General features: G+C 44.9%; 1 protein-coding gene across 5 annotated transcripts; it reads left to right on the forward strand.

The window, feature by feature from the left end:
• Positions 1-76: 76 nt before the first annotated feature.
• Positions 77-21,125, forward strand: ADPRH (ADP-ribosylarginine hydrolase). 5 transcript variants are annotated; one of them, XM_040621299.1, is made up of 6 exons: positions 77-323; positions 8,526-8,608; positions 15,065-15,155; positions 16,217-16,542; positions 17,348-17,708; positions 19,312-21,125. In XM_040621299.1, exons 4-6 carry the CDS (start codon positions 16,230-16,232, stop codon positions 19,724-19,726), a joined length of 1,089 nt encoding a protein of 362 aa, XP_040477233.1. In that variant the 5' UTR covers positions 77-323; positions 8,526-8,608; positions 15,065-15,155; positions 16,217-16,229; the 3' UTR covers positions 19,727-21,125. The 5 variants fall into 5 exon arrangements, with proteins under 5 accessions (XP_040477233.1, XP_008706424.1, XP_040477232.1 ...); XM_008708202.2 differs by lacking the exon at positions 8,526-8,608; XM_040621298.1 differs by lacking the exons at positions 77-323; positions 8,526-8,608 and adding an exon at positions 14,048-14,199.
• Positions 21,126-25,817: the final 4,692 nt, after the last annotated feature.

The following is a 25,817-nucleotide window of genomic DNA, read 5'->3' on the forward strand; positions in this document are numbered from 1 at the left end:
GGGGGGGGGGGGGGGGGGGGGGGGGGGGGGGTGGCCCATTGGCTTTGGTGGTAGATAGACTGTGAACTTTGTGGGCCAGTAAGTTCTGAGCTGGTCTCAAGTTTTGTTTTAGCACCCAGTTACCCCTCCTCAATAGTCATGCCACTGCGGAGTGGGCTGTCTACCTCATATGTAGGGATCACTTTTTGGAGAGTGCTGGGCTCGCTAGGCTGCCGTTAACTGCACTCCCGCCTCTCCAACCCCACTATCTTCACCGACGGGACTTCCGGCAGCCATGTTGGACAGGATCGCAGGCACCGTAGCTGCAGTTGAGTGCACCTCAGGTGAGCACGATGACAGAACCGAGGGGTAGGGTGAAGAAGATTTTAGTACCTCCCTCTCACCCCCCATGCCACCTCCGGACTCCCTCTGTTTTCAACCAGCCCGTGTAGAATTCTGGAGCATTCTGTGGGTAAATAGCTGACTCATAGTGGCGCAGCTGACGGGTTTTGCACAAATAGACCCTGACAGCACCTTGCCCGGGCTTGCACGTTTTACAGGCTGCTCCTGGCCCTGGGGCTTCTCTTTTGCTTTGGCATAGGATACCCTTGCAAGTTCTGTACTTAAACATGTACAGCCTGAGAATATGGGGGTAGTTAGCGCCCATGGGGCTACTCTTGACCAGAGGAGGGTGGAAGCAGAGAGCTTCCAGGTGGGAAGTTCTGAGAGACATTTCATGAGGGCTTCCAGGAAGGCTCCAGTGGGACTGAGTACCAGCTGCCTGCAGCGGAGGCCAGCGTGGTAAAGCACCCTTGCACTGGCTTTTCTTTCTTCCCTGTCTCAATCCTCCCGTTCTGCAACACTGGACTATATTCCCAATAAACTAGACCTTTGTTTCCAGCTTTGCTTTCTGGATACTCCGGGCTAAGACAGGAGGGATGTTCTTATGGTAGAGATACAATGGTTTTCTATCTAAATTAGTAAAGTAGAAAGGTGAGTCAATTTAGAGGAAGAAAAATGACAGTAGATGTGATACCTGAATACGGTAAACATCGTGAATGTGGAGCAGAAGTGTCTGAACTACCGACTTCAGGCTATTAGAAAGTAGCCTTTCCTGGCAAAAATCACAGTGTAAGCTGCCATCTATCCTAATATTTTCAGGGTTAAGGAAGGCACTGAGATCCCTTTAAATTAAAAGCCGACAGGGAAGGATGACAGTTGAGGCCTCTGGATGTCCACGGGGTGGACAATCATCCTGAAGGAAGAGGAGGAAAGAATAAAGGCTTTTCCACTTCATGACTGTGCTTAGGCTCTGACAGGGCCTGTGCTCTGGCGGATACAGGACTTCGCTGGGGGAAATATGTCCCAATGCTCAGCTCATGCCCTGGCCTCAAAAAATTGAGGACTGCCTTTGAGACAAATCTTAGGCATAGAGTGAGTGGCAGCTTCTCTGATGTGATCTGCTGGGTCCGCTCCCACCCTGACCCCTCCTGGTGTAGTATCCACAGCGCCGTGCTTCTCTGCCACCCACAGGACGCTGCTGTTTGGGCTACGGCGGTGTCTTCAGACCGAGATACTTCTACCCCCAAGGGCACGTGCAGATTTTCAAAGGATATGCAGGCCCTGGTAATTTTAAGAGAATCCATTTCCAGATTTTCAGTTTCTTTATGGACTCTTTTGTAAAACTTACCTGCAGTGGGAAGGACCTTGTCTTTCTCCCTATTAGAAGAGAAAGGCTCTGATCCAACTTGAATGTTACTAGGGCGCCATGTTCTAGAAAGTGAAAAAACTTCAGGGTGCCAAAGAAAGACACAATTTGAAATCCTGGTGTTTTAATCAATGCTGCCTCCTTATATCAAGACAATATAAGCCCAAGGGACGGTCTCACGTCCCTCCCATCTCGTCCGTGTTTCTGTGGAGGTAGTATGTGGCATTAGACACAGATGTACTGTAGGGTCGGGTGGCAGGAGTGGCGGCAGCGTTTACTGAAGAAACGTGGCCTCTTCTACTTCCTGTCTATTGGCAAAGACACCATCTCTCCTGAGGCAGCCAGAAAGAGCAAAGAGAGCGTGGGTAAGAGACAGGGAAGGCACAGACACCTTGCCTTGACCGGTGACAAGTTTGTGGCAGGGTTCAGTGGGTGGCTGCTCTGTCTGTCTTAGATTTGGAATATTCAAGCTCTATAAAGCATGTCAGGCAAGACTTTCTGTGACAGTGGCTCACTGTGTTTTCATCTCCTCTTCGAGGAAAAAAAGCTTGGTGAGCATTTTCATTCTTCTGTGTCTTGGTCTGAGTGTCAGCTGTATATTTTGAATCATGATGAGGAAGGATGTAACAACTTCTACCTTACAGTTGCAGTGACTTTCAGCCTCTCAGTGGAGGGGCTGAAATGCTCTTCTGGCTCCTGTCCCTGCTTCAATCAAACTTGCTTATAACCTGCACCCAGCATGGGGTGGCTAGATCTAGGCTTTCAGACCATGGTGCTCCCCACCTGTGCCACGGTCTGCTCAAGCTGGTAGAAACATCATCAGTGTGAAGAGTGGTCACCTCTTCCTCTTTGAATGCCGTCACACTCTTTCTGCTTCTCTGAAATGGAAATCACTGGAATTCTTAAAGTGAGAAGAGAAGTGGACATTCAGAGTTAACCCTTGTCCAAACTGTCCCTACTGCCCACTGCCCCTTTTCTGCCTGCGTTTGGCACTATATTCTCTCTGCCTGGAAACCTTGACGGTTCCTTAACTTTCCAGATGCCTTTTCCCTGTCCCTTTGCCCATCCAAACATCTTCCTTCCTGACAGGACCAGACCAAATGCCAGTTCTGCAAGAAGCTCTCACTGACTCTTCTAATCCCCATCTGCTCTTTCCTTTCTCTTTGCTTCTAATGCGTGTACCATTCCTTTGGCATGTCAAGCCAATTCCCCTCAAATTTTGAGTTTGTACTGTGAGCCCAGAACTGTGCCAAGCACTGGGGAAGCAAAGGGGTGTAGAATGGGAGAAATAAGAACAAGGTGGAGGGACCCTAAGCAAAAGAATCAAGCAATAGCAGAAGAAAGGAGCAGAGCAATGAGCTGAATGGCAGTGTGCAGAATGGGCAGATGCCCCCCAACCTCCCCCAGAGCAGGAGCTCAACCTCTGTAAGTCACCCTTTCCTAACCTTGCATTGGATTAGATTTTGAACCTTCTTTGGCACACTTCCTACCAGATGGCCTAGGCCTCTCTGCTTCTCCCTGTCCTGCTGGGATTTCCCACAGGGTGGGAAGCTCAGCTGCCCAGCTGACTCCCCAAGCTCCCCTCCCAGGGTTTTCCATGGGTCTCTGATGGTCCGGCCTGTAGCAGACTTCCCTGCTCCCCGGCTGGCTCTCAGTGGGTAGAAATACAGCTTCCAGGAAATGGAGAGTAACCACTCCTGTGGTGAAACCTGGGGTGAGGAATCTAGAAAGATCGAAACCAATGACCTCACAAAGGCAGCCGGTTTAGGCAGATTTCGTAGTGGTGTCCCCCGCTGTGGCCCCGAGAAATCAGTCCAAAGCTGGAGGGATTTAGTCTGAGAGCACTGTTAAAGCCCTTCCCTCCATCAAATTCTGCCTTCATGGTGCTACTTGCTCTCTGCAGGGGCTTCAGATAGTCACATGCCTTCTCGCACTCGAATAGCAGCTGAATGTCTGTGCAAGGTGTGCTTTAAATGGTGCTGTTTCTGGGAAGACCTGCTGAGAGATGAATTTCCTTTTCCATTCAAGCTATGCAATTTCTCTTTAATTTTATGACTAGAATTCAGCTACTACTCCCCGTCCCCCTTTTTGAAGTCCAGTGACCATGACCTTTTGTTTTGACCTTTTGGTTTTCCCCTTCAGTTTATATTACACTGTCAATAAGAAGCAAATGGCAATTGTCACTTCACTTTTCAGAAAAATAGTCCACGTGGAAGAAAGAGGAGAAGGGGGAGGAAGGGACAAGCGGGGGAGGAAGAAGAGGAAAAACTTGAAGAAGAAAGGAGGAGGAAGGTTGAAGGAGGGCCATTACTCCATTGTAGGGGTGGATAAATGGCTTAGTGTGTTTAAGCAGTAAATAACACACTACTGTTAAATCTTTAATTCCCACGACCTTTAATTCATTGAGGTTTGCTTTCATGGCACTACACTGTCCCGTTTTGAAAGCACCAGGATCATTTTGGCGGCTTCTTCTCCTGCCTGGTGGTTGGCTCCTTACTATGTTTCTCAGGGGACAAGGAAAATGAAATAGGAAACTGAAAAGAGTGAATTTGTAAATTTGTTAACAGCTCAGGTGGACAGTGTGGGTGGGGGACGGCAGCCAACAGCTTTAGTGACCCTTAATTCTCCCCGAATCCTAGCACATGGACTGGCCAGGATCCCAGGGCAGGTCCCTACCCTCAGGCACAGAAGCCTCAAGTCTCCCGGACACAGTGCTGGTCTTTTTCTTTCTTAAAGGATTGCACACTTGGGGCGCCTGGGTGGCTCAGTCGTTAAGCGTCTGCCTTTGGCTCAGGGCGTGATCCCGGCGTTCTGGGATCGAGCCCCACATCAGGCTCCTCCGCTAGGAGCCTGCTTCTTCCTCTCTCACTCCCCCTGCTTGTGTTCCCTCTCTTGCTGGCTGTCTCTGTCTGTCAAATAAAGAAATTAAATCTTTAAAAAAAAATGATTTCACACTAAAATGCTGCGAGATCCTTCGAAAGGTACTCTTTCCAGTTTTGTCAGAAAAAAAATTCTTCCCGGGGCGCCTGGGTGGCACAGCGGTACAGCGGTTAAGCGTCTGCCTTCGGCTCAGGGCGTGATCCCAGCGTTATGGGATCGAGCCCCACATCAGGCTCCTCTGCTATGAGCCTGCTTCTTCCTCTCCCACTCCCCCTGCTTGTGTTCCCTCTCTCGCTGGCTGTCTCTATCTCTGTCAAATAAATAAATAAAATCTTTAAAAAAAAAAAAATTCTTCCCTAAACACAACCAAACTATCTTCTGCTTTACTTTAAACTTATTTTCTCTCGTCCAGTCATCCACAGAAGTGGGGTGGTGGGCATTTATGTCCGTTACAAGCTCAAAACAAAGAAAGAGAAACACTTCAGGGCGATAGAGAATCATTAGCCAGCTCTTCAAATCCATTCGCTCTGCGTGAAAAAAAATCTCAGCTCTGCATTGCCCTTTTCTCTTGAGTCGTCAGGTTAGCATCCTTTTCCTTACTGCTTGTTACTTGTCTCTGGATCCATTTTCTACACTTAGTTTCCACCTGAATGGAATAATATATCGATAAGGATTTGGGCTCATTTAGAAAAAATCCACATAAATAATTCCTGGCCATGGTATGTCATATTTCCATCCATTATTTCCACAATTTCCACTCAATATTTCCACGAATATTTTGTTGGCATTTTCACCCTCCTGCAGAGACATAGTTAGCTCGTTGCTCTGGGTCAAGCAACTGTGCTTCATTTGGGGAGAAAAGGCCGACCTAAACTTGCATGTTTGGTTTCCTTTTTTTTTTTCTTTTGTGTCTCCTGTGCGCTGTTTGGATTTTTTCTGGGCTTCTGGCAACTTTAGTTTATCGTTATCTTATTAAGCTTCAAAACAGCACAGGTGTAATTTTCTCTGGATGCTTTCTCTGAACACTCCAAGCTGACAATGTCTCCCTCATATCTGCTGACCTTGTATCTTGAACATTCCCTCTTGTTACAGTCTCGTGGCCTGATGTCATTATGCTCTACCAAGTCTCCTCTATGAGTGTGCTTTTTGCCTTACCTCTGTCACTGCAAGGAGCACCTAGCAACGTGCCCGGCACATTTTACAGGCTGTCTTCGTAAGTGTTCTCCAAAGAAACAGAACCAATGTGTATACACGTGGAGAGAAAGTGGTTCTAAGGAACTGACTCACCTGATTGTGGAGTTTGGCAAGTTCAAATCTGCAAAGTAGGCCAGCAGGCTGGAGACCCAGGGAGGCGCAGACACTGCAGCTCGAGTCTGGATGCAAAATGAATAACCTTTTTAGAATTTCTAAAAAAGAAAAGGAAGAGAGTTTTATTTGAGCCCAAGTTAGGCCAGCTGCCTGGGATGCACAGTCCTCACAAAGAAGAGAGGGCTCCTGTAAGGGAGCATTTGGGGTAGGGTTATGTGTGTTTTTACGTAAAAACTTACAAATTATTAGATGAAGAACACTTCAGAAAGCTGCAGACCTTTAGTTTCTAATATATGCAGGGCTGTATGACTTTAATCTTATGGGAAGGAGGGAAATCTCTTACTTTTTCTTGTCTTTTGTGTTCAGAAGACACCTTTGTGGTGATTTTCTTTAACAAAGCAGAAGTACAAGGTATGCTCGGGACAGAAATAGAGCCCATGCTTTGAGGTATTGCTGAATCAGTTTGACTTGGTAAATGTTAAAGGATCTCTTCCCTGGGAGCCCAGGAGCAGGGCCCACAAACATGAGAAGCTGAAAACTTCCTTTATCTAGTCTGAGGACATTCTGCTGGCAGAATTCCTCCTTCCATGGCAGTCAGTCTTTTTTCTATTAAGCCCTTCAACTGAAGTGGTCAGGCCTGCTAATATCATGGAAGATCGTTGGCTTTTCTTAATATCTACTGATTTCAGTGTTCATCTCATCTAAAAAATACCTTCACAGAAACATCTAGAAAAATGTTGGGGGGCGCCTGGGTGGCACAGCGGTTAAGCGTCTGCCTTCGGCTCAGGGCATGATCCCAGCGTTCAGGGATCAAGCCCCACATCAGGCTCCTCCGCTGTGAGCCTGCTTCTTCCTCTCCTACTCCCCCTGCTTGTGTTCCCTCTCTCACTGGCTGGCTGTCTCTATCTCTGTCAAATAAATAAAATCTTAAAAAAAAAAAAAGAAAAAGAAAAATGTTGGACCAAATATCTGGGTATTACTGCCTTGCCCAAGGTGATGTGCTCACCAGGTCTTCTGAATTGAATCAATAATACAGGATATGTGAGTAGATGCTTTGGGCTCTTCCAGTTTCGCCTGTACTAGCTTTTTTCTGTTTTCTTCTAAAAAGCCTCTACTTCATTTTTTCCCCCACTTTAAGTCATTTTAACAAATGTTTATTCACATACTGTGGTATGTTTTCCTTTGAATCTTTTTGTTATTTTGTGTCTGTTAGAGAGTTCAAGGGGCCCTGCCTATTAACCATTTCCTGTTAGTGCATGAGCTTGCTTTCTCTCTCTCTCTTTTTTAAGTTCTCATGCTTTGACTAGATGTGGTAGTACGCATTGGGACCGTGAAGTGACAAAGATTTGTTTAATACCCTGTTTTTCAGTTATCTGTGCTTCCGTTTTCCTTCGAATGAACCAGCTTTGACTTACTTTGTTTGGAGAATAACTGAACGTCAGGGCCTCATTTTCTTTGTATCAATATGAAAGGGAATTTATTCCAGAGGCATTGTCTTACCTGAGCATTTGGAATCAATTATATTAAAAATACTAATGACAGAAATGCTCACAATGTAAAGCTTAGTGGTTAAAAATAGGATGTAGGTGCGCCTGGGTGGCACAGCGGTTAAGCATCTGCCTTCGGCTCAGGGCGTGATCCCAGCGTTATGGGATCGAGCCCCACGTCAGGCTCCTCCGCTGTGAGCCTGCTTCTTCCTCTCCCACTCCCCCTGCTTGTGTTCCCTCTCTCGCTGGCTGTCTCTCTCTGTGTCGAATAAATAAATAAAATCTTTAAAAAAAAATAGGATATAAAGTTGTATATACAAAATGATCCAATTTTTTTCATAAAACGTGTATAAAATAAAGAATGTATACAGTGTGAGCATGAAATGTAAGTGGCCTTGTTTTTTCTGTTTTCTAAAATTTCTTTATACACATAATATATAAAAATTCTAATTGTGAAGGATTAAAAGTTTCTTCTTACTCCTGGCAAACTCTCCCATTACTCTCTTGAGAGATAATAATAATCATTATTAATAACTTGATGCATATCCTTTCAGTCATTTCACACACACATACACATGCACAGCTCTTTTTTTTAACATAAAACCATATATATTCTTCATTCTAAAATTTGATTTTTTTACCTAACAAAGTTGTCTCTCAGCTCTTTCCATGTGAGCTTGATTATTTACCCAAAGTCTACTGATTTAAATGTCTACCTCATGGTTTTGAACAGTTCCATAATCATGCCATGATTTAGGAGAAGGAAATGCACACTTCAATGTAAACTGATATTGAGGTTATTTTCAACATTCTGCTATTAGAAATAATTCTGCAAAGAACATTCAGGGACATTTATCTTCATGAACATGTGTGGCTATTTTTTTAGGAAAGATTTTTAGAAGCTTTCCCAACATTTCTGCTGGAAGTATGCATTACTTTTACCATTAAAAAATTTAAACATTTTATTAAAAAGACATTTAAAAAATACCATAAATCAGCAGCCTAAAATGAGGCTACATGGATGGGTCCATTCCACGAGAGACGGTCCTGAGTCAGGGCCTAGCATATACCTGGTACACAGTAGGTGTTTAATGTCTGTACAATATATAAAGATCACTCCTGTACATTGTTAACAACTCCTTACCATTATATCCACCTTATAGATGAAACATCTCCGAGATCAGGTCTGAGTCCCACAAGTTTGTTTCTCAGTAAAAGCCTCAAAATGGCAAATAATACTGGATCGGTAAGTATTGAAATACTTGCCGTGCGTCTGCTTCAGTAAAACTGGGGGCGGGGAACTAAATCTTCAACACGTCTGTCTTTCCAGCATCTGCTAATGCCTAGCACTAGTAAAATGCCAGATGAATATTAGTTCTTGACAGAACAGCGTTCACTCTTTTCTTTATGAGCAAAATCTTGGTTTTTGTATAAGTATCCATCTCTCGGGGAAGATGTTTTATCCTTGATCAAAGGGGAACTCATAATCTAACTTGCCTGTCAGTGATTGGTTTCGTCTTGGGGGGGGCGGGGCGCAGGGAGAGGCTTTCCTAACAGTTTCTTCATCCTTGAAAGAAGCGACACAGCCTTTTACCATTAGACATTGTCTGTAATTGTAACTGGATTTTGTACCTGTCGGAGAAGTCAGCCTGGGGATAAAGCTAATACAGTGAGAATAGCAGAGCAGAAGGATGGAAGGAACTGGATCCTTGATGATAACAAATAATTAACCCTGGGGATTTCTATTATCTAAGATATTTTTTTGTAAGCTAATCTAGACATGTCTAGACCTTTGTTATATAAGATAATAAGTGTCTTAATTATTTAAGCCTGGTGAATATGGGGAGTGGTGGGAGGGGAAAGGTGGAGTATAATGGTTATTTGCAGGTATTTGGAGCTAACTGACAAATTGTTCTTTTGGTTTGCATGACCATGTCCTTGATGTCCAGGAAATATTTTCCAATTTTTGACCAAGGAGAAAAAAATGTCAGTAGGTCAACCTTAAAAATAAAATAGCCAGTTATTTTAGCAGCAAAATGAGTTTATTCAGGAATAGCAGAGGAATTAAAATTTGAGACATGCAAACTCCAATAAAACATAGTCAAGATCCAAAGAACAAATGAGAGGGACTTGCTTTTTTGGAGGAATGGAGAAAATTGGGTGGGGTGGTTTTGAACGAATGCTTACTGGCAGAGAGCCAGAGTTTGGGGTTGTGGCTACTTCTCAATGGTTGAGATGTGGCAGTTTCCCATTGGCTGGGTTGCTGCTGGGCAGAGGGAAAATCTTCACTCCTCCTGCTGGGGTAGTAAGGTAAGTATCTTCCTGTCAGGGTGTATAAAATAAACTGCAATGCGTGGTACGCGCATGAGAGCTTCCCTCTTCGGGGCTGCCTGACTCCATTTTGAACAAAGCTCTCTTTTATTCATTTTCACATTTCCCCCTTTGTTCAAGATGTTTCCTTGAAAGCATCACTGATTAGGAGTCAGTTTTCTGCATTTAGTGGTTTTGTTCCTTGGTGCCAGGAAGGACCTTTCCTGATTGTCATGTCCCATGTCAGAGGGAAAGTGCACAGGTTGGAAAACATCAAGGTCACATTTTAGCAACAAGGAAGGGTAGGAGGGAGAACTCAGCCATTTCCTATCTAAAGTTTATATCTTATCAGGGTCATAAATAACCATTGGAGATCATCTTCAAGTGTTAAGTTAGCATCAACCTATTGGGCATGTTGCTTCTACGAAGACTTGACAGGCAATAGGTACAAAGCTTAAAAATGATTATACAAAATGGAATTAAAAGTAATGTGACAAATCCAGTTTGTGTGATGGCCCTAAACCAGGAGCACAAACCTGAAGGTAAACCAGATAAAGAGGCCAAAGGACCACGGATCATTACATGAAATTTACTGTAGCCAATGTGCTTGTTCCCTAATTTTGTGCAGTTGGGGATCTAATTCCCCAGAATTTATCCATATATGACAGGTGGTATTGCCTATTCAAACACCTCCTTGTTCAGCAAGTCACTAATCAGGGGCTATTCAATTATCCAAAATTACTTTAGGCATCCAGTCAAGTGATTGGTTTTATCAGCTGTAGATCAAGGGAAACAGGAGCCATGTGCATTGGGAGCCCTGTGATTATCTTAAAGGGTGAGAATTTATGGGTTCCAGAAGGTGTGGATCTGAGACTTAGAATGACTGATGGCATTGCCTTTGGCCCAGGGTATTTGGAGAGTCTCTACAAATTCTGCCAACTGAGTCTTTCACAATGCTATTAGTGCATTTAACTAGACGTGAGGATTGAGGGTGTAAGCACAAAGTGTCATAGAACTTTCCAAATAGCACAGACCTTTTGAAGCACTTGACCAATGAAGTGAGTTCTCCAGTCACTGTGGAGTTCGAGGGGGGTTCCCCAGGTAGGGATAATATTTTCTAATAGGATTTTAGCCACAGAAGAGACAGTAGTTAGCCTACAGGGAAAAGCTTCAGTCCAGTGAGAAAACTTACGAACCATGACTAAAACATAATTTAATCCCTGAGGTGGGAAAAGCTGAATGAAATCTATTTGCCCCATTCCCACTGGGGAATTTAAAGTGTCCAGGAGCGCTTGTATTTTCTATTTCTCTAGGTTGTATTTTGGGCAGGTGGAGCAAGCAAAATAGGCACTTTTTGTAGTTCTGTTGTTATTTTCCCACCAGTGTGGGTTCATAAGAGTTATAATTTTATCATTGAACCAATGATCCAATGCATGTACCATAGTCAGTAATGGGGAATTTTAATGCCTCTGGTAGGACTTGGTTTCTACTTGGGCCAAACCAAAGTTTCCTTTTCTGGGGCCAATTTTTGAGCATCTCTAGCAAATTTTTCTATATTATCATTGGGGAACCATCCCTGTGGACCATGACAGAGGCTTGGCGGTTGGTTCTTCTGAGCGCAGTGTTCTTGGTAGTAACATCAGTGAGGTGTTTAGAATGCCCAGGGACCTGAAAAATAGCCTAAGTGGCCAGTAGAAGAATGGCATCTAAGAATATTAGTATGGCATCTAATAATATGGCATTTTAAAGGTAAGAACCATTTTAAATTTTATATTTGTTGGAAGTAAGGAAGCCTCACTGTTTCCATAGCATTCCAAAGTCATGAGCTACTCCCAAGGCATATCTCCTGTCAGTATGGATATTGCCCCTTGGTTACATGCAGGCCTGAGTGAGAGCATACAATTCGGCCTGTTGGGCTGAGGCAGCCAAAGGCAATGGTGCTACCTCAAGAACTTCAAAAAGGAGTTGCAGTTGTATAGCTGGCACAATATTGATCATTTTCACCTTATAAATAAGAAACATCAGTAAACTATGAAAAGTCAGCATGATAAAGCAGTTTCCTGTAAGTCATTATGGGAGTCAGAAGGTGAATTGTCAGTATTAAGCAGTAGTGGGAGGTTTTGTCAGTGGAGGAAGGGAGAAGAATAGCAGGGTTGAGGTTATTACAGTGAGGAAGAATCTGAGAAATGGTTAGCAAGATTTTATAGGAGGTGAGGTAACTAGATGAAAGGTGTTGAGTATGGTAAGAATTTAGAAAGGCTTCTACCAGATGGAGTGCAAGAATGGTTGGGGGGCAATCTCATGATTATTTCTTCAGTGGCTTTGACTAAAAGGACTGTGGTCTGAGACAAGGGAGGGTACCCTTGTACTGTGGGGTCTAGTTGTTGGCTATAATAAATACCCTTTGGGTAAATGTGCTCCCCATGTTTTGGGGTGAGTACCATAAGAGCATTCCCTTCTTTTTAACATACAAAAAGGAAAAAGAGAAATTGATCATTGGGCTATCCACGGGCAGAGGGATTCATTAAGCTCTGTTTAAGGCTTTAAAGGCTAAGTCATCTTGATCTTCCTAAATAATATGGTCAAGTTTGTAGTTTTTTTAGTAAAACATCTAGGGGATGGGCCCTACGAGAGAGATTTGGACAATTTCCACAGTCAGTAGCTAGCTAGCCCCCCAAGAACCTCATAGTTGGTACTTAGTTTTTGAGTTTTGGGATATTCAAGATGTCATGAAGCCTATTTGGATCTAAATGTAGTCCTTGTTCCAAAATCAGGTGCCCTAGATATCAAACCTGAGTTTGAACAAAGCACAATTTTTCCTTAGAGACTTTATGTTCCTTTAAAGCTAAAAGTTTTACCGGACTAATGTTGTCCGCCTGTGAAGAGGCTTGGGAAAGGGATCAGAGAAGGAAGTCATCTACATATTGTAATAGGGCAGAACCTCCGGGAAATTTTATATCATCTAGATCAGCCTTTAAGGTTTGTGAGAAGTAAGAAGAGGTTTCAGTAAAACCCTGGGGCATTACCATTCGGGCGTATTTTCTTCCCAAGGAAAGGCGGAGCTACTGGCTGGCCTTATGCACTGGGATGCTAAAGAAGGCAGCAGGCAAACCAACCACAGTAAAAAAAAAAAAAAAAAAAAGAAAAAAAGAAAAGTGCTTTCAATGGGAATGAAGGCTAATAAAAGTATGGGAACTGGTAAAACAAGGTGGTGAAGGATGACAACACTGTTTATGGCTTAGAGGTCCTGGACAATCCTCTATCTGCAGCCATTCGGTAGCATGAATGAGTCAGGAGTCTAAGTGATAGCAAGGTTCACAGGCACCATAAAGTAAAAGGAAACTAATGTTTAAGAACAACCGGTTATTATTTATATTCAAGCCAAAGATACACTTTTTCCATGGATTCCTGCGGGAAGAGCACTATGTAATATGAACGCTATCAACAGACATTTTAAACTGAAACAGTGATGAGTTCGATAGAAATGCTTATTAAAAATGTCCCTCACCAGGTAACTTTGACAACATCCTCAGAGGCTGACAGTGATTTGATTTTTTGTAAACAATTAAAAAATCACTTTGGCTAAGGTTGGAGGTGGAGATGGGGGTTTGACTGGAAAAGGGCACAAGGGAACATTATGGAGTAATGAAAATATTCTGTATCTTGATTATGGGTACTCAGGTATATATATTTATTAAAACTCATTGAATAGAACGCCAAAGGAGTGCATTTGCATCTCAATTAAAAACAAAAACAAAACCCTCAGGCCAAGTCTGGGTAATTACAGCCAGAAAGATAGGCATAGCAAACAAAAATTTTGGACAAGTATAGAGAATACCTACATACGGTGATTCTAATTCTTTTCAAGGGTGACATGATTAATTTATCCAAACAAAAATACTGTTAGTTTTTCTTTGCTTTTATTTACTATCGGGATGCAAAAATTCTAAACTGCTACCAAATAAATGATGAGCTAAAATTAATTTAATCCTTACAACCACCATTAGAAGTAGGTGCTATTATTTTCCCATTTTATGGGAGGGGTTACGGAACCCGGACAAAGGCCTTGCACTCAGTACCCTTTCCCCAGTATTTGGCCACACCCTGGCTCACCATAACCCACAAAAGCTGGGCAGACAAAAGGTCCAGCGTCAGCAAAGCGCTACAGGTGAGTCATCGTCACTCAATCTTAGAGTCTGGTTCTCTGAGCCGCAATATTCCGAAATGCCAGGTGCTGCCCAGCGCTGTGGCCAGCCCAGGTGGCCGGTGCCGCCGGTTCGGTTGGCCCGACTCGGGCGCAGAAGGCCACAGCGAGGCCGGAAAGGCGCGCAGCACTCCTTCCCCGTGCGTCGCACCGGGGCCCCCGAACGCGGCTGCGCGGCTCCGCCCTTTCCCCGTGCGCTCCGCTCGCCGTGGGGTCGCTCTGCGCCACCGCACCCCGGAAGCGGCCCGCCCCCTCCGCGCTCCCTGAGCCCCTGGCTCTCGGCCCCGCCCTCGTCTCTCGCGCGCTCCGGTACCGGCCGTCAGGTACTCCTCTCCGCCGTCCTCCCACACCCCCCGCGAGCGCCCCGCTCCCGGCAGTGCCCGGGTCCCGCCTGCCCTCCTTCCCCCGACTCTTCCTCGGCCCTGCCATCCCCGCGCGCGCCTCCGCCTCCCCCGGAGACCCGCCCGTCCAGCCCCGCGTTCCCCGCGCGCGCTCGCGTCTACCCGGCGGTGACTAGGCGCCCACTCCCGTCCAAGCGTGTTCCACCACCGCCACCACCACCCCACAGACACACAGACACAAAAGGAGAGGACCGCCCCGCCGGGAAGCAGCTGCCCAGACCTTAGTTTTGAAGTTTTGAATTGTTTGACTATATAGTTCGGGGCTAAGACTGTAAACGGTAGAAGAGTTTAAGAATAATGGTTGTTCTGAAGGCGGGAGGCTGAGAGCAGTACATGTAAATGTTACAAGAGAATTTCCAAGGGAAGAGGTGGTCATCGTCCCCCACCCCTGCTTGCAACTCACAAAACACGCTTTCGAGTAGAGCCAGAAGGATTTGTAGAATAGAAGCTGAGGACATTGGGAGAGGGAATACAGGGGATTAAAAGTTGATCCTTAAAAGCCGACTAAGCTTGGTCTCCAAAGGTCTCAGCGCAAGATGGGAGCCCCCACTCTTCTATTTATAGACGGGACAATCAAGGTCCAAAGTGGGTGGCTTGTCCACAATCATACACCTGATTCTTGGCAGAGACAGGTCTAGTGGCCCGGAACTCCAGTTCCTAGGCGTCGTTTGTAAATAATAAAATATATAAATAACGTTTTACGAATACCTTTGTGAGTCAAGAGACGCATCAAGGTCAGTAACTGGTATTTGGTATCAACCTGTCTTCATTATTTACTCCTCCCCAGGTGCTTGCCAGCCTGCACTCCCTGGCCCACAGCAGTGCAGCCCACCTGCAGCGGGGAGTTTAAAAGGGCCTGGCCCCTACAAGTGAAGTAGGTGGGTAGAGTTGGGGCAGAGGGTGGAGGGCTTTGAACATGAATGCTGTACCCAATAGGGCATGGTGGAGAATTGGAAATGCGCCTCTGGGGAAGCCAGCACTTCAGCAGGGGTTAGGTTCGTGGAGGGAATATTAGCTGAGATCCCAAGACTCTAGAAGTCAAGTCATTTAGCAGGAAGACAAAATTAAAATATTGTTGTCGAAAGGAAGGTTGTGAGGAGAAAGTATTCTAGTTCAATAACAGAAAAATCTTTTCCCCTGGTTGAGTATGAATAAAAATGGTGCTTACTGTGTGCTACGCACTGTTGTAAGTGCTTTACAAAAATTAATTTATTTACTTCTCACAACAAACCAATGAGGTTGTTACTATTTTGTCACCATTTTGGAGATGTAAGGCTGAGGCACAAAGAGGTTGCCCAAGGTGAGTAGATCTGCGCTGAGGAGGAGTGGCCTGGAGTCAGAAGATTCACTTCTCAGGGCCTCCATCACTAGTTGTGTGAACTTACCCTCTCTGAGCCTCAGTTTTCCTATCTGTCAAATGCATATTGTCATCCTGGCTTACTGCCAAGACAGAGAATGTGCAGGTGCTTTGCAAACTGTGCATTGTGATGCCAATGGAAAGTACTCCTATTTAATAAAGGAAGGGTGCACTTCCAAGGCCAAATCCCAACTAAAGAGAGAAAATGACAAGCTTGGTTCGTCTCGCAGAATTTAATGGGCTTGCCGCTCACAGAGAGGCAAAGGTGGGGTCATAATTAAAATCGTTGGCTGTGGAGTCAGATGGACCTAAGCTGTGGTCCCAGCCCTGCCACTTATTAGCTCTGTGACCTAAGACAAGGCACATCACGTTTCTGATACGGTGTTCTCTTGGTGATCCTCAGTGTACTCACCTCCAAAGTGGGTCCAATACATTCCTTGTAGAGCAGTTGTGAGGATTAAATGAGATGCACTTAATTCAACACCTACAAGTAGTGAGTGCTCAGTAACAGGTAGATAAGGGCCGTTATTTTTTCTGATTCTTCTTTTTCCTCATCCTCTCTATATCTTAATATTCCCGCAGGGACAGCCCCACCATGTGTGAAGGACTGATGGAGAGGTATGTGGCTGCCATGGTGCTGAGTGCAGCTGGAGATGCCTTGGGGTACTTCAACGGGAAGTGGGAGTTTCTCCGGGATGGGGAAAAGATTCACCGGCAGCTGGCCCAGCGTGGTGGGTTGGACGCCATAGATGTGGAGGGGTGGAGAGTCAGCGATGACACGGTGATGCACTTGGCCACGGCAGAAGCTCTCGTGGAAGCCGGCAAAGTCTTGGATTTGGCTCACCTGTATTCCTTACTTGCTAAGCATTACCAAGACTGCATGGAAGACATGGATGGCCGGGCACCAGGTGAGTGCAGCCAGTGGAAGTCACAGGCAGGTGGAGAATAAAGCAGGCCGAAGGCACTCATTAAAAATATTGATTGAGATTTAAATATCAAGGAGACAGTTGTTTTTTATGGTTGTGATAGAAATAGAAACAATTTAAATGTTCTCTAATCTATTTAATTATGGTGATACATTCACAGCCATTTAAAATCATGCAGATAAATATTGACTGATAAGGAAAGATATTATATATTAAATTAAAAAATGAGGCTTACAAAAAACACACAGGGCACCCAAAGGCACATTGTTGCTCTGGACCCATTGCTCCTTTTCCAAGCCTGGTATTCCTCACTCTAGAACCTGCAGCCTCTTTCTGGCATTTAGGATCTCCAGTGGTCAGGTTCTCGTTGGGTTCTCTAAGGGCTTGGGCTCAGAGTCTGATGGTTTTGATGGGGCCACTAGCTAGCTGGTTAAGTGATTTTGAGCAAGGTTCTTAAGCTCTGAGCCTTAGCTTAGTCATTTAAGAAAAGACAATAATATGTTAAACCTACCTTTTTGAGTTATTTTGATGTCTCAGTATTAACTGATAAAGATTCCAAGACTCTTTATATGAATCTGATTCTTGTATCATCAATCTTCTCATGCTAGGGGTTATATAGAAAGTAAGGAACAGTGTGGGCTTGGCGTTTGGAGTTTGGGGGCATTCATCATATTTTGGGGCTTTCCCTTTCCATCAAAGAAACTTAGAGACCAAGCTTGGTTCTTTCCTCCTGCACGGGCCTTTGCTTTGGTTACATGGACCCTCTTCTCTACCCGACTCTTGCCAGGGGGTGCTTCAGTGCAGAATGCCTTGCTGCTGAAGCCGGATGAGGCCAATGGCTGGAGGATTCCCTTTAACATCCACGAGGGTGGCTGCGGGGCTGCCATGCGTGCCATGTGCATCGGCCTCCGGTTCCCTCACCGCAGCCAGCTGGACACACTGATCCAGGTTAGCATCGAGAGTGGCAGGATGACCCACCACCACCCTACAGGCTACCTGGGAGCCCTCGTTTCTGCTCTTTTTACAGCCTATGCTGTGAACGGCAAGCCTCCTAGGCAATGGGGAAAAGGACTGATGGAGGTGCTACCAGAAGCTAAAAAGTACATTATCCAGTCAGGCTACTTTTTGGAGAAGAATCTTCAACACTGGTAAGTTGGTAGGTGCACGCTCCTGCTGGAAAATGATTGAGTCTGGGGGGCATCTGGGTCACTCAGTCGGTTCAGCGTCTGCATTCAGCTCAGGTCATGATCTTAGGGTTCTGGGATCGAGCCCCACATTGGGCTCCTTGCTCAGCAGGGAGCCTGCTTCTCCCTTTCCCTTGGCCCCCACCCCGCTCTTGTGCTCTCTTTCTCTCACGCACTCTATCTAAAATAAATAAATAAAATATTTAAAAAAAGAAAATGATTGAATCTGAGTGTGCACGTGCATGCACATGTATGCTTAGAATTCATAGATTAAAGCAACCATCCTGGTTTTCACCATCCATTTTTGTTACCTGCTGCATCCAGCACCGCCCCTCCCCCTGCCACCTGCTAAGCGTTTCAAGTTCAGTGCCAGCAGTGGTTGCCACCAAGTAGCCAGTGAAGACCTCAATGAGTAGTACACCTGCAGCTCTTCCCTGGTGTGTAGCGATCCTGTTCTGTATTCCAGCCTTCTGTCGGTTTTGTGGCTGTCCTGTCCTGCTGAGTTCATACTGCTATGAACTTTCCTGCTTTCCTGGAACGTGTTTCTTCAGTGTTGTCATGACACAAAATGTTTTGAAATCCTTGGTTACAGTGCCCAAGAGATAGGTTTTCTCACTAGCTAGTTAATAAGTAGTGAAGCCACAGTTTCCCTTGTTGGTGAGCTCATGTCACATTTCTTAGAATAAAAGGATCCAGAAGCTTTCTGCTGAAATCATCTGTGGTCACTTATCTTGAAAAAACAATATAAGTATATATGGAGTTGATGTGTTAGCTTGATTATAGTAACCTTTTTACTATGTATCTGTGAATTATCATATTGTATGTCTTAAATATATACAAGTTTTATTAAGAAAATAAAGTGGGTGCCTGGGTGGCTCAGTTGGTTAAGTGTCTGCCTTCAGCTTAGGTCATGATCTCAGGGTCCTGGGATCAAGTCCCATGTCAGGCTCCCTGCTCTCCCTCTCCCTCTGCCTGCTGCTACCCCCGCTTGTGCTCATGCTCTCTTTCTGTCAAATAAATAAATAAAATTTAAAAAATAAATAAAGGGGCAGCTGGGGGGCTCAGTTGGTTAAACTTCCAACTGTTAATCTCAGTTCCAGTCTTGATCTCAGGGTTGTGAATTCAGGACCCACACACTGGACTCCTGGGCGGGGAGCCTATTTAAAAAAGAAAGAAAAAAAAGAAGGAAGGAGAGAGAGAGAAAGAAAAGAAAAGAAAAAAAGAAAAAGAAAATAAAGTAAAATAAATAAGTTTCACCCTTGGAAGGTGACATTTGACACTATTTTCAATTCAGGAAGAATAGACCTTCATTTCTCACCTTGAACTTCATATGTATCTTCTTTATTTAGCAACAGGTATCAGTGCTTGTTTATATTAATCCTTGGCAAAAATTTATTGGACAAATGCCATGTAGAGCTCATTTTGAGTTTTTAATACAATTTTGATATTAGTTCAAGAAGTTGAAGTCATCTTAGAATTTTCCCTGTGCACACATCTATCTGGTACCTTTCCTTATGGCTCTCAAATTTATTTTTTCAGTTGACTGTAGAATTTTTCCTTCTTACAGGTCCTACTTCCAAGACCAATGGGAAAAATACCTAAAACTTAGAGGGATTTTGGATGGCAAATCAACCCCTATCTTCCCCAAGCCCTTTGATGTGAAGGAGAGGGATCAGTTCTATACCTCCGTGAGCTACTCTGGCTGGGGTGGCAGCAGTGGACATGACGCCCCCATGATTGCCTACGATGCCATCCTGGCTGCGGGAGACTCCTGGAAGGAGCTTGCCCACCGAGCCTTTTTCCATGGGGGAGACAGCGATTCTACAGCTGCTATTGCTGGTTGCTGGTGGGGAGTTATGTATGGTCTGAAAGGAGTGAGGCCCTCCAACTATGAGAAACTGGAATACAGAAACCGGCTGGAGAAGACAGCCAGGGCTTTGTATGCTCTGGGGTCAAAAGAAGATACTGTAATCACCCTTTAGGGAGGTGTGATGTCATTTCGTGTGGGTTTTTTCCCTCTTGTGTGGTCCCGTTTCTTTTCAGTTTTTCCCAAGAGTTTTAACCCTGTACTCTAGGAATTTTGAGATGACCTGTCCCTTGAGCACCTGAAGCTCCTCTTTCCAAATTCATCCTCATCCTCCCAAATCTGTCCCTCTTTCTATCCTGAAGAATCTTTATCTCAGTTGACAGGGTCAGCGTCTCCCCAGGCTAGAAGCCTCCAAGCTTCATATTTGAGTCTTCAAGTTCATCATCTAAACATTGACTAAGTTTTTTCTGTTTGTTTCAGGTTGAGTTCCCCAAAGTGGACTCTGAGACAAGGATTTAAGGACAAGTCGTTTATTGGGGAGGTGATTCCAGGAAGCAGTGGTAGGAGAATGGGGAAGTGAGACAGGGAGGGGAGGGAGGCGAGTACAAGGTGTGTTACTGAGTAAGTTACCACTGTGGGCAGTTGGGACTTAGTCCATCTGGGTTCTCTGTGTAAGCCACTGCTCAGAGTTGTCCTACACGAGGGGCAAGCAAACCTGAGGTGTTTATCCGCCCTCGTCCATCTGACAGTGGTTGAGGACCTCTCCTAGGGATGTCAGCTCCCTGGGACTTCTTGGCCTGTCCCTTGTGCAAACCAAACCCAGATGTCTTCAGCAAAGACTCAGAGTTGCTTGCAGTGGCTAGCTGGACAGTGCATGGGAACAGGGAGGGTGATACGTGGCGTCCCAACAGCATCTGCCAGGTGGTTCTACCTCGTCAATATCCTTCGCATCTACTACCTCTTTAACCTTTTTGCACCAACCATCTTTCAGCTGGATTTCTGCAGTCCAAGCTACTCAGGTCTAGGGAGGTGCTGCTCCTAGCTGCACTCTGTACATTACTGGCTGTATTGCCAGTTTTGTTGTTGTCTGCTTGCCTTTATTCTCCTCCAGACACAACCTAGCATTGTGCCTGGGAACACGGGAGGTAGTGAATCTGTATGTATGAAATGAAGGTTTTTAATTAACCTGCCTGGTGCCTTAACTCCAGTCTTGCCTTCCTCCTTGCCCTCCAGAATTCTCTTTACAAATAACAAATCAATCATGCTGAACTTCTACTCACGCACACCCCCTTTCTTCATATCTTGAAGCTCTTCCCTCTCCTTTTCACCTGGTAGATTCTTACTCATCCTTCAAGCCCCAGCTCAGGTAGAACCTTCTAGGTGAAACCTCCTCTGATTGTTCAGGCACTTGGCCACTGTCTCCAGCCCAGTCACCACACCGATCCTGTTGTGTGGGCATTGGGTGTCTTCTGAGGACAGTCTCAGTTTCCTTGTGAGGAATTGTCTTACTCTCTTTGTGGCCTCCCTGCCTGGCCCATGAGAGACCTTCAATAAATATTTACTTTGGACATTCATCAAGTTGTGTGGATGTGAATGCTTTCAACATGCACTTCCACATCTGTTTCAGACACCTGCTACTTTACGGTTGCCCAGAGTGACGTGTGATGCACTGGGAGAGATGGAGAGTCTGATGTTTTAACCACGCACATGTGCCAACTTGCATGAGACAGAGCTCTCAGCTCCATATTTGCAGCAGGACTCCGACAAAGACATGGGATTTATAAGTCTTTTACACATAAAGGGAGAAGGAAATTCCAAAGTTCATTTTCTGGCTCCAAAAACTCATATGTATTTAAATATTTCAGAAAACAAACATGTTTTAAATGTTATGAGTACGAAAATAGATTCTTCAGTAAGACAACCAGCTGGAGTTGCAGACTTTCAAGGGTGCTGAGCTACAAGTCACAGAACAATGTTATTAACTTCTTAAATTCCCATGTCTTAAAGGACTCCTTTGTAAAAGTATTCTGAGGACAGTTTTAGAATCAGAAAACACATAGTATATACATATTTACACAAGATTCCTGAGCAAAAATGTTGGAGACCCTCATGACTGCTTTCGATTTCCCACTTGGTAAGAACTGACTTTGTAGCACAGAACAGTGGGTGCTTTTCTGCAAATGTAAGAAAAGAGGAAGCATTTCTCTTTGTCTTTCTGAGGTTTCTTTTCCCAGTAGTTTGGAGTCTGCACTTTCAAGGTGGAACAATAGAATTCTCTTAGCACTAACCAAACAGCAGACCTGGGATGCTTACATCTTACAGTATAGAAAACAGGAGAGAATTTTAACAAGTGGAATCTGAGACATGACCTGTTCTACGTCTGTATCTGGTTTGGTAAATCGTCTGAGTTTAGTGAGAAACAAACATGAAATGATTTTATTTTTCCTCCATTACTGCCTGCAGAGTACCCTGTTAAAGCTGCTTTTCCTGTCCCTTAGCAGATCACATAGTTTTTGGTCTTTTGGTGGGAGGAGGGGAGCATATTAAGAACCTAATCCAGTTGATCCCAGTCCAGTATTTTTTTTAATTTCAGCTTTATTGAGGCATAATTGACATATAAAATTGTAAGGTATTTAAAGTATATCGTGGTGTTTTGATGTACATATACATTGTGACAAGACTCCTCCCATCTAATGAATGAACACACCCATCACTGCACATACTTACCTTTGTGAGGGGGTGGTGAGAACATTTAAGTTCTGCTCTCAGCAAATTTCAGTTATCAGTACAGCGTTATCAACTGTTGTCACTATGTTTTACCTCAGATGCTTGGACCTTATTCATCTTCCAGCTGAAAGTCTGTACCCTTTTACCAACCTCCCTCTATTTCCCCTCCTCCCAGCCCCCACCTTCCTACTCTGTTTCTATGAGTCATTTCTATGGGCGTGACCTTTTTTTTTTTTTTTTTTTTTGAAGATTCCACATATAAGGGATACCATGCAGTATTTGTCTTTTCTTCTGTCTGGCTGTTTGACGTAGCATAACGCCTTAACGTCTATCCCTGTTGTCGCAAATGGCTGGATTTCCTTTTTTCTCGGGGCTGAACGATACCCATTGAATGTGTATATATATACCACATCTTCTTTATCCGTTCATCTGTTGACACTTAGGTTGTTTCCGTCTCTTGGCTGTTGTAGATAATGCTGCAGTGAACACAGAAGTGCAGACCCTTTGAGACCTCGTTTTCATTTCCTTTGGATTTTTTTTTTTTAAGATTTCATTCATTTATTTAAGAGAGAGTGTGTGCACAAGTATGGGGAGGGGCAGAGGAACAACGAAACTCCCCACTGAGCAGGGAGACCGGTATGGGGCTTGATCCCAGGACCCTCATCATGACCTGAGTCAAAGGCAGATGCCTGACTGAGTCACCAGGCGCCCCTGATTTCCTTTGGATTTTTATCCAGAAGTGGGAATCCTAGTCCAGTTTTATCAATTCTAAAACTTTAATGTTGTATCCTCTTTCCTCCCCACCACCATCTGTCCTGTAACCAAAAGAACTTAGAGGAGAAATGGGGACATTCTTCCCCTCGCTTTTCTAGGCTCCTTGCTCCTCTCAAGGGTTGCCCTGAGATCTTTCTCATTGGTGGAGCACTGGTAGGAAAGCTCAAGACAGTTGTCTTCTGAGGAGTCCACTCAGCCCAGGGGAAACTCATCCTTCCTGCTCACGACCAGCAGTGGGAGTGCAGGCTTCCCACCTGCTGCTGTCTTACTTTCTGCCCATCCCTCTCAAATAGGCCCTGACCCATCCAACTCAGAAATAGGTGTCGACGTGACCTTGATGTGGTCACCTTTAACCTCAGTGGGTAGCCCCTCACTCAAGGGCTTGTTGTGAAGAATCAGAAAGAGCACCACCTCTTCTTCGCTTTCAAGAAGCTAAGGGAGAACCCCCCACGGAACTGTGACTCTCTATTGTTCATTCAGATCGCTAGTTTTCAGCTGGGGGAGGTGGGGAGGGGAGGTCTGATAACAGAGCAGTTCTGCTACCTCCTCTTAAATCCTGCTGGGAATTGTCTTTCCAAGTCCTTGCAGTCCCTTAGAAAGCAGTGGAGGAGGAGGGGGAGAGGGGTGGGATGGGGACACCGGAGAAAGACTCGAGAGATCCTCTTATATTTGCTTTGAGATTCACTCTTTTCATCACAGGGACACTTCAAAAAAGACTTCAGATTTTCAGACTCTTTTTTTCTCAAACCTCAAAATCTCCTCTTTAGACTTTACTCTCAACTGGCAACCTTGCTTGCTATGTCTCTGAGAAAAAAGAAGCAAACAGAAGAGAACAATTGCACACTCACCACCTCTGCCCACCTGCCTACATCTGACTCATGGTCTCTGCCTTTGCTCCTGACTATGAGTGCCAGTGTGTGTGTGTGTGTGTGTGTGTGTGTGTGTGTGGAGAAGGAGGAAGAATGAGAATGAACAGATGGAAGAGATAATAAACTTAATTATATGCATGTTCTTTTTTTAAAAAAATATTTTATTAATTTGTTAGAGAGGGAGAGAGCACAGGCAGGGAGAGCAGCAGGCCGAGGGAGCAACAGATTCCCCACTGAGCAGGAAGTCCACCGCTGGGCTCAATCCCAGGATGTTTGGATCATGAGCTAAAGGCAGATGCTTAACTGACTGAGCCACCCAGGCATCCTTATATGCATGTTAAAGTAAATTAAAAAATGATCTGATGCACATATGAATTTATGATGCTTATCAAGTTAATACATGTGTACTAAAACAGAGAATAGGTCATGTATAACATTCCAGGATTAATTATATATTTTCTGCCTGCTATAGGATGGTGCTTCATTTGCCTTCTTTGTTATCTAAGATTGCTAGATGTCATCTAGAAGTCTTGGCAATATTTTTCTTAAGATCTGAGAAGTTAGCATTGGGCTCATCCACCCTCTCCAAGCTTCTTCAGCCACCATATTCTCCATTTACTTCTTTCTCTACTTCTCCAGGGTAAACGTGCATCTTTTTAGAGACAGCCACAGAGCTAGCATGAGTGTGGGGGAAGAAATGGAGATTCGGATGATTTCACACCCAACCAGCCCACTGAATCAGCTCCTCAAGGCATGGCTGCTGGGGTCTGTTTCTAAATCCAGGGTCATCCAGGTAGGGTTTCGCAGAGAGCCTGGCCGTCATTTTTTATCCTTAGGGCTTGGGGGTTGGGAGAAGTGACACCTAGGGAGTAGGATAGACTCTTTCCATTTGGAGAAGGAAAAAGAAGAGGAGGAAGAAAGCTGCCCTGTGTCAGGTAGTTCACCACAACCTGTCAACAGATAAAGAAATGGGGCTACGAGAAGCTGCCGTCTCTCCAAGGTCACACATCTAGTTGAGAAGGAGCTGGGCTTTAAACCCAGGCCATGTGTCTTCAGTCCTATCACACTACAACTGTTAGCTGTAGTTAGAACACTTTCCTTAGGCAAGGCCAAAATGAAACCCAAGAATTACATGGTGATGGGAGAAGCCTGTGCCCTCTGTTCACCTACCCACACCTCTGAGGTGAAATCAGGACTTCAAATGTGGATTTGGGTGCAAGGGTCGGGAGGGGCAGAACGGAGGCCAGGTCAGACTGTGAAATGGACAGAATCTTCACGCTCCTCTCAGCATCCCTCCCCTCCTCAGAGAGCCTCCTCTTCCTCCGACACCAAAGACACCCAACCTGATGCCTGGGCCACGATTGGGACTTCTCTCTCCACACTGTGCTGGTTACACCTGCCCTACTTAAGGTTCCCACTTCACCTTTTTCTTTTTCCGTATCATCTTCTGCACAGGCAGAGCACTCTCAGGCAAGTGTCCGCTCTCAGGGTCTCTGGGCTTGGCGCCCATGGACTCACAACTCTAACGTCCAAAGAACACGAGTCAAAAATGAGGTTGTCTGGGCAGAATCCAATAAAGAACCCTATTGTTTCTCCTGAGCTACAGAGCTGTGGATAGAGGACAGAGCTGTGGATAGAGGTTTGTGCTTTGAATAGAGGCCCATGCTTCAAACCAGGGTTTCCCATCATTTTGGATGGTATATGGGCAACCATCTCCCATGGCTAATGCCAGCAGGCAGTGGGGACATTCTGCTTGTCAGACCACTTCAGGGGCTAGTTGTGTCTTCTCTTTAATACAAATTGTCCTACTAAAGTACATTTATGAAAGCTTATTTAAATGAAAACTTGAAAGACATGTAAGCACAGCTGGTAAGTGGACATGGCAAGAATAGGGAA

Source organism: Ursus maritimus, unplaced genomic scaffold (assembly GCF_017311325.1).
Source record: "Ursus maritimus isolate PB19 unplaced genomic scaffold, ASM1731132v1 scaffold_4, whole genome shotgun sequence".
In the NCBI taxonomy this organism is placed as follows: domain Eukaryota; kingdom Metazoa; phylum Chordata; class Mammalia; order Carnivora; family Ursidae; genus Ursus; species Ursus maritimus.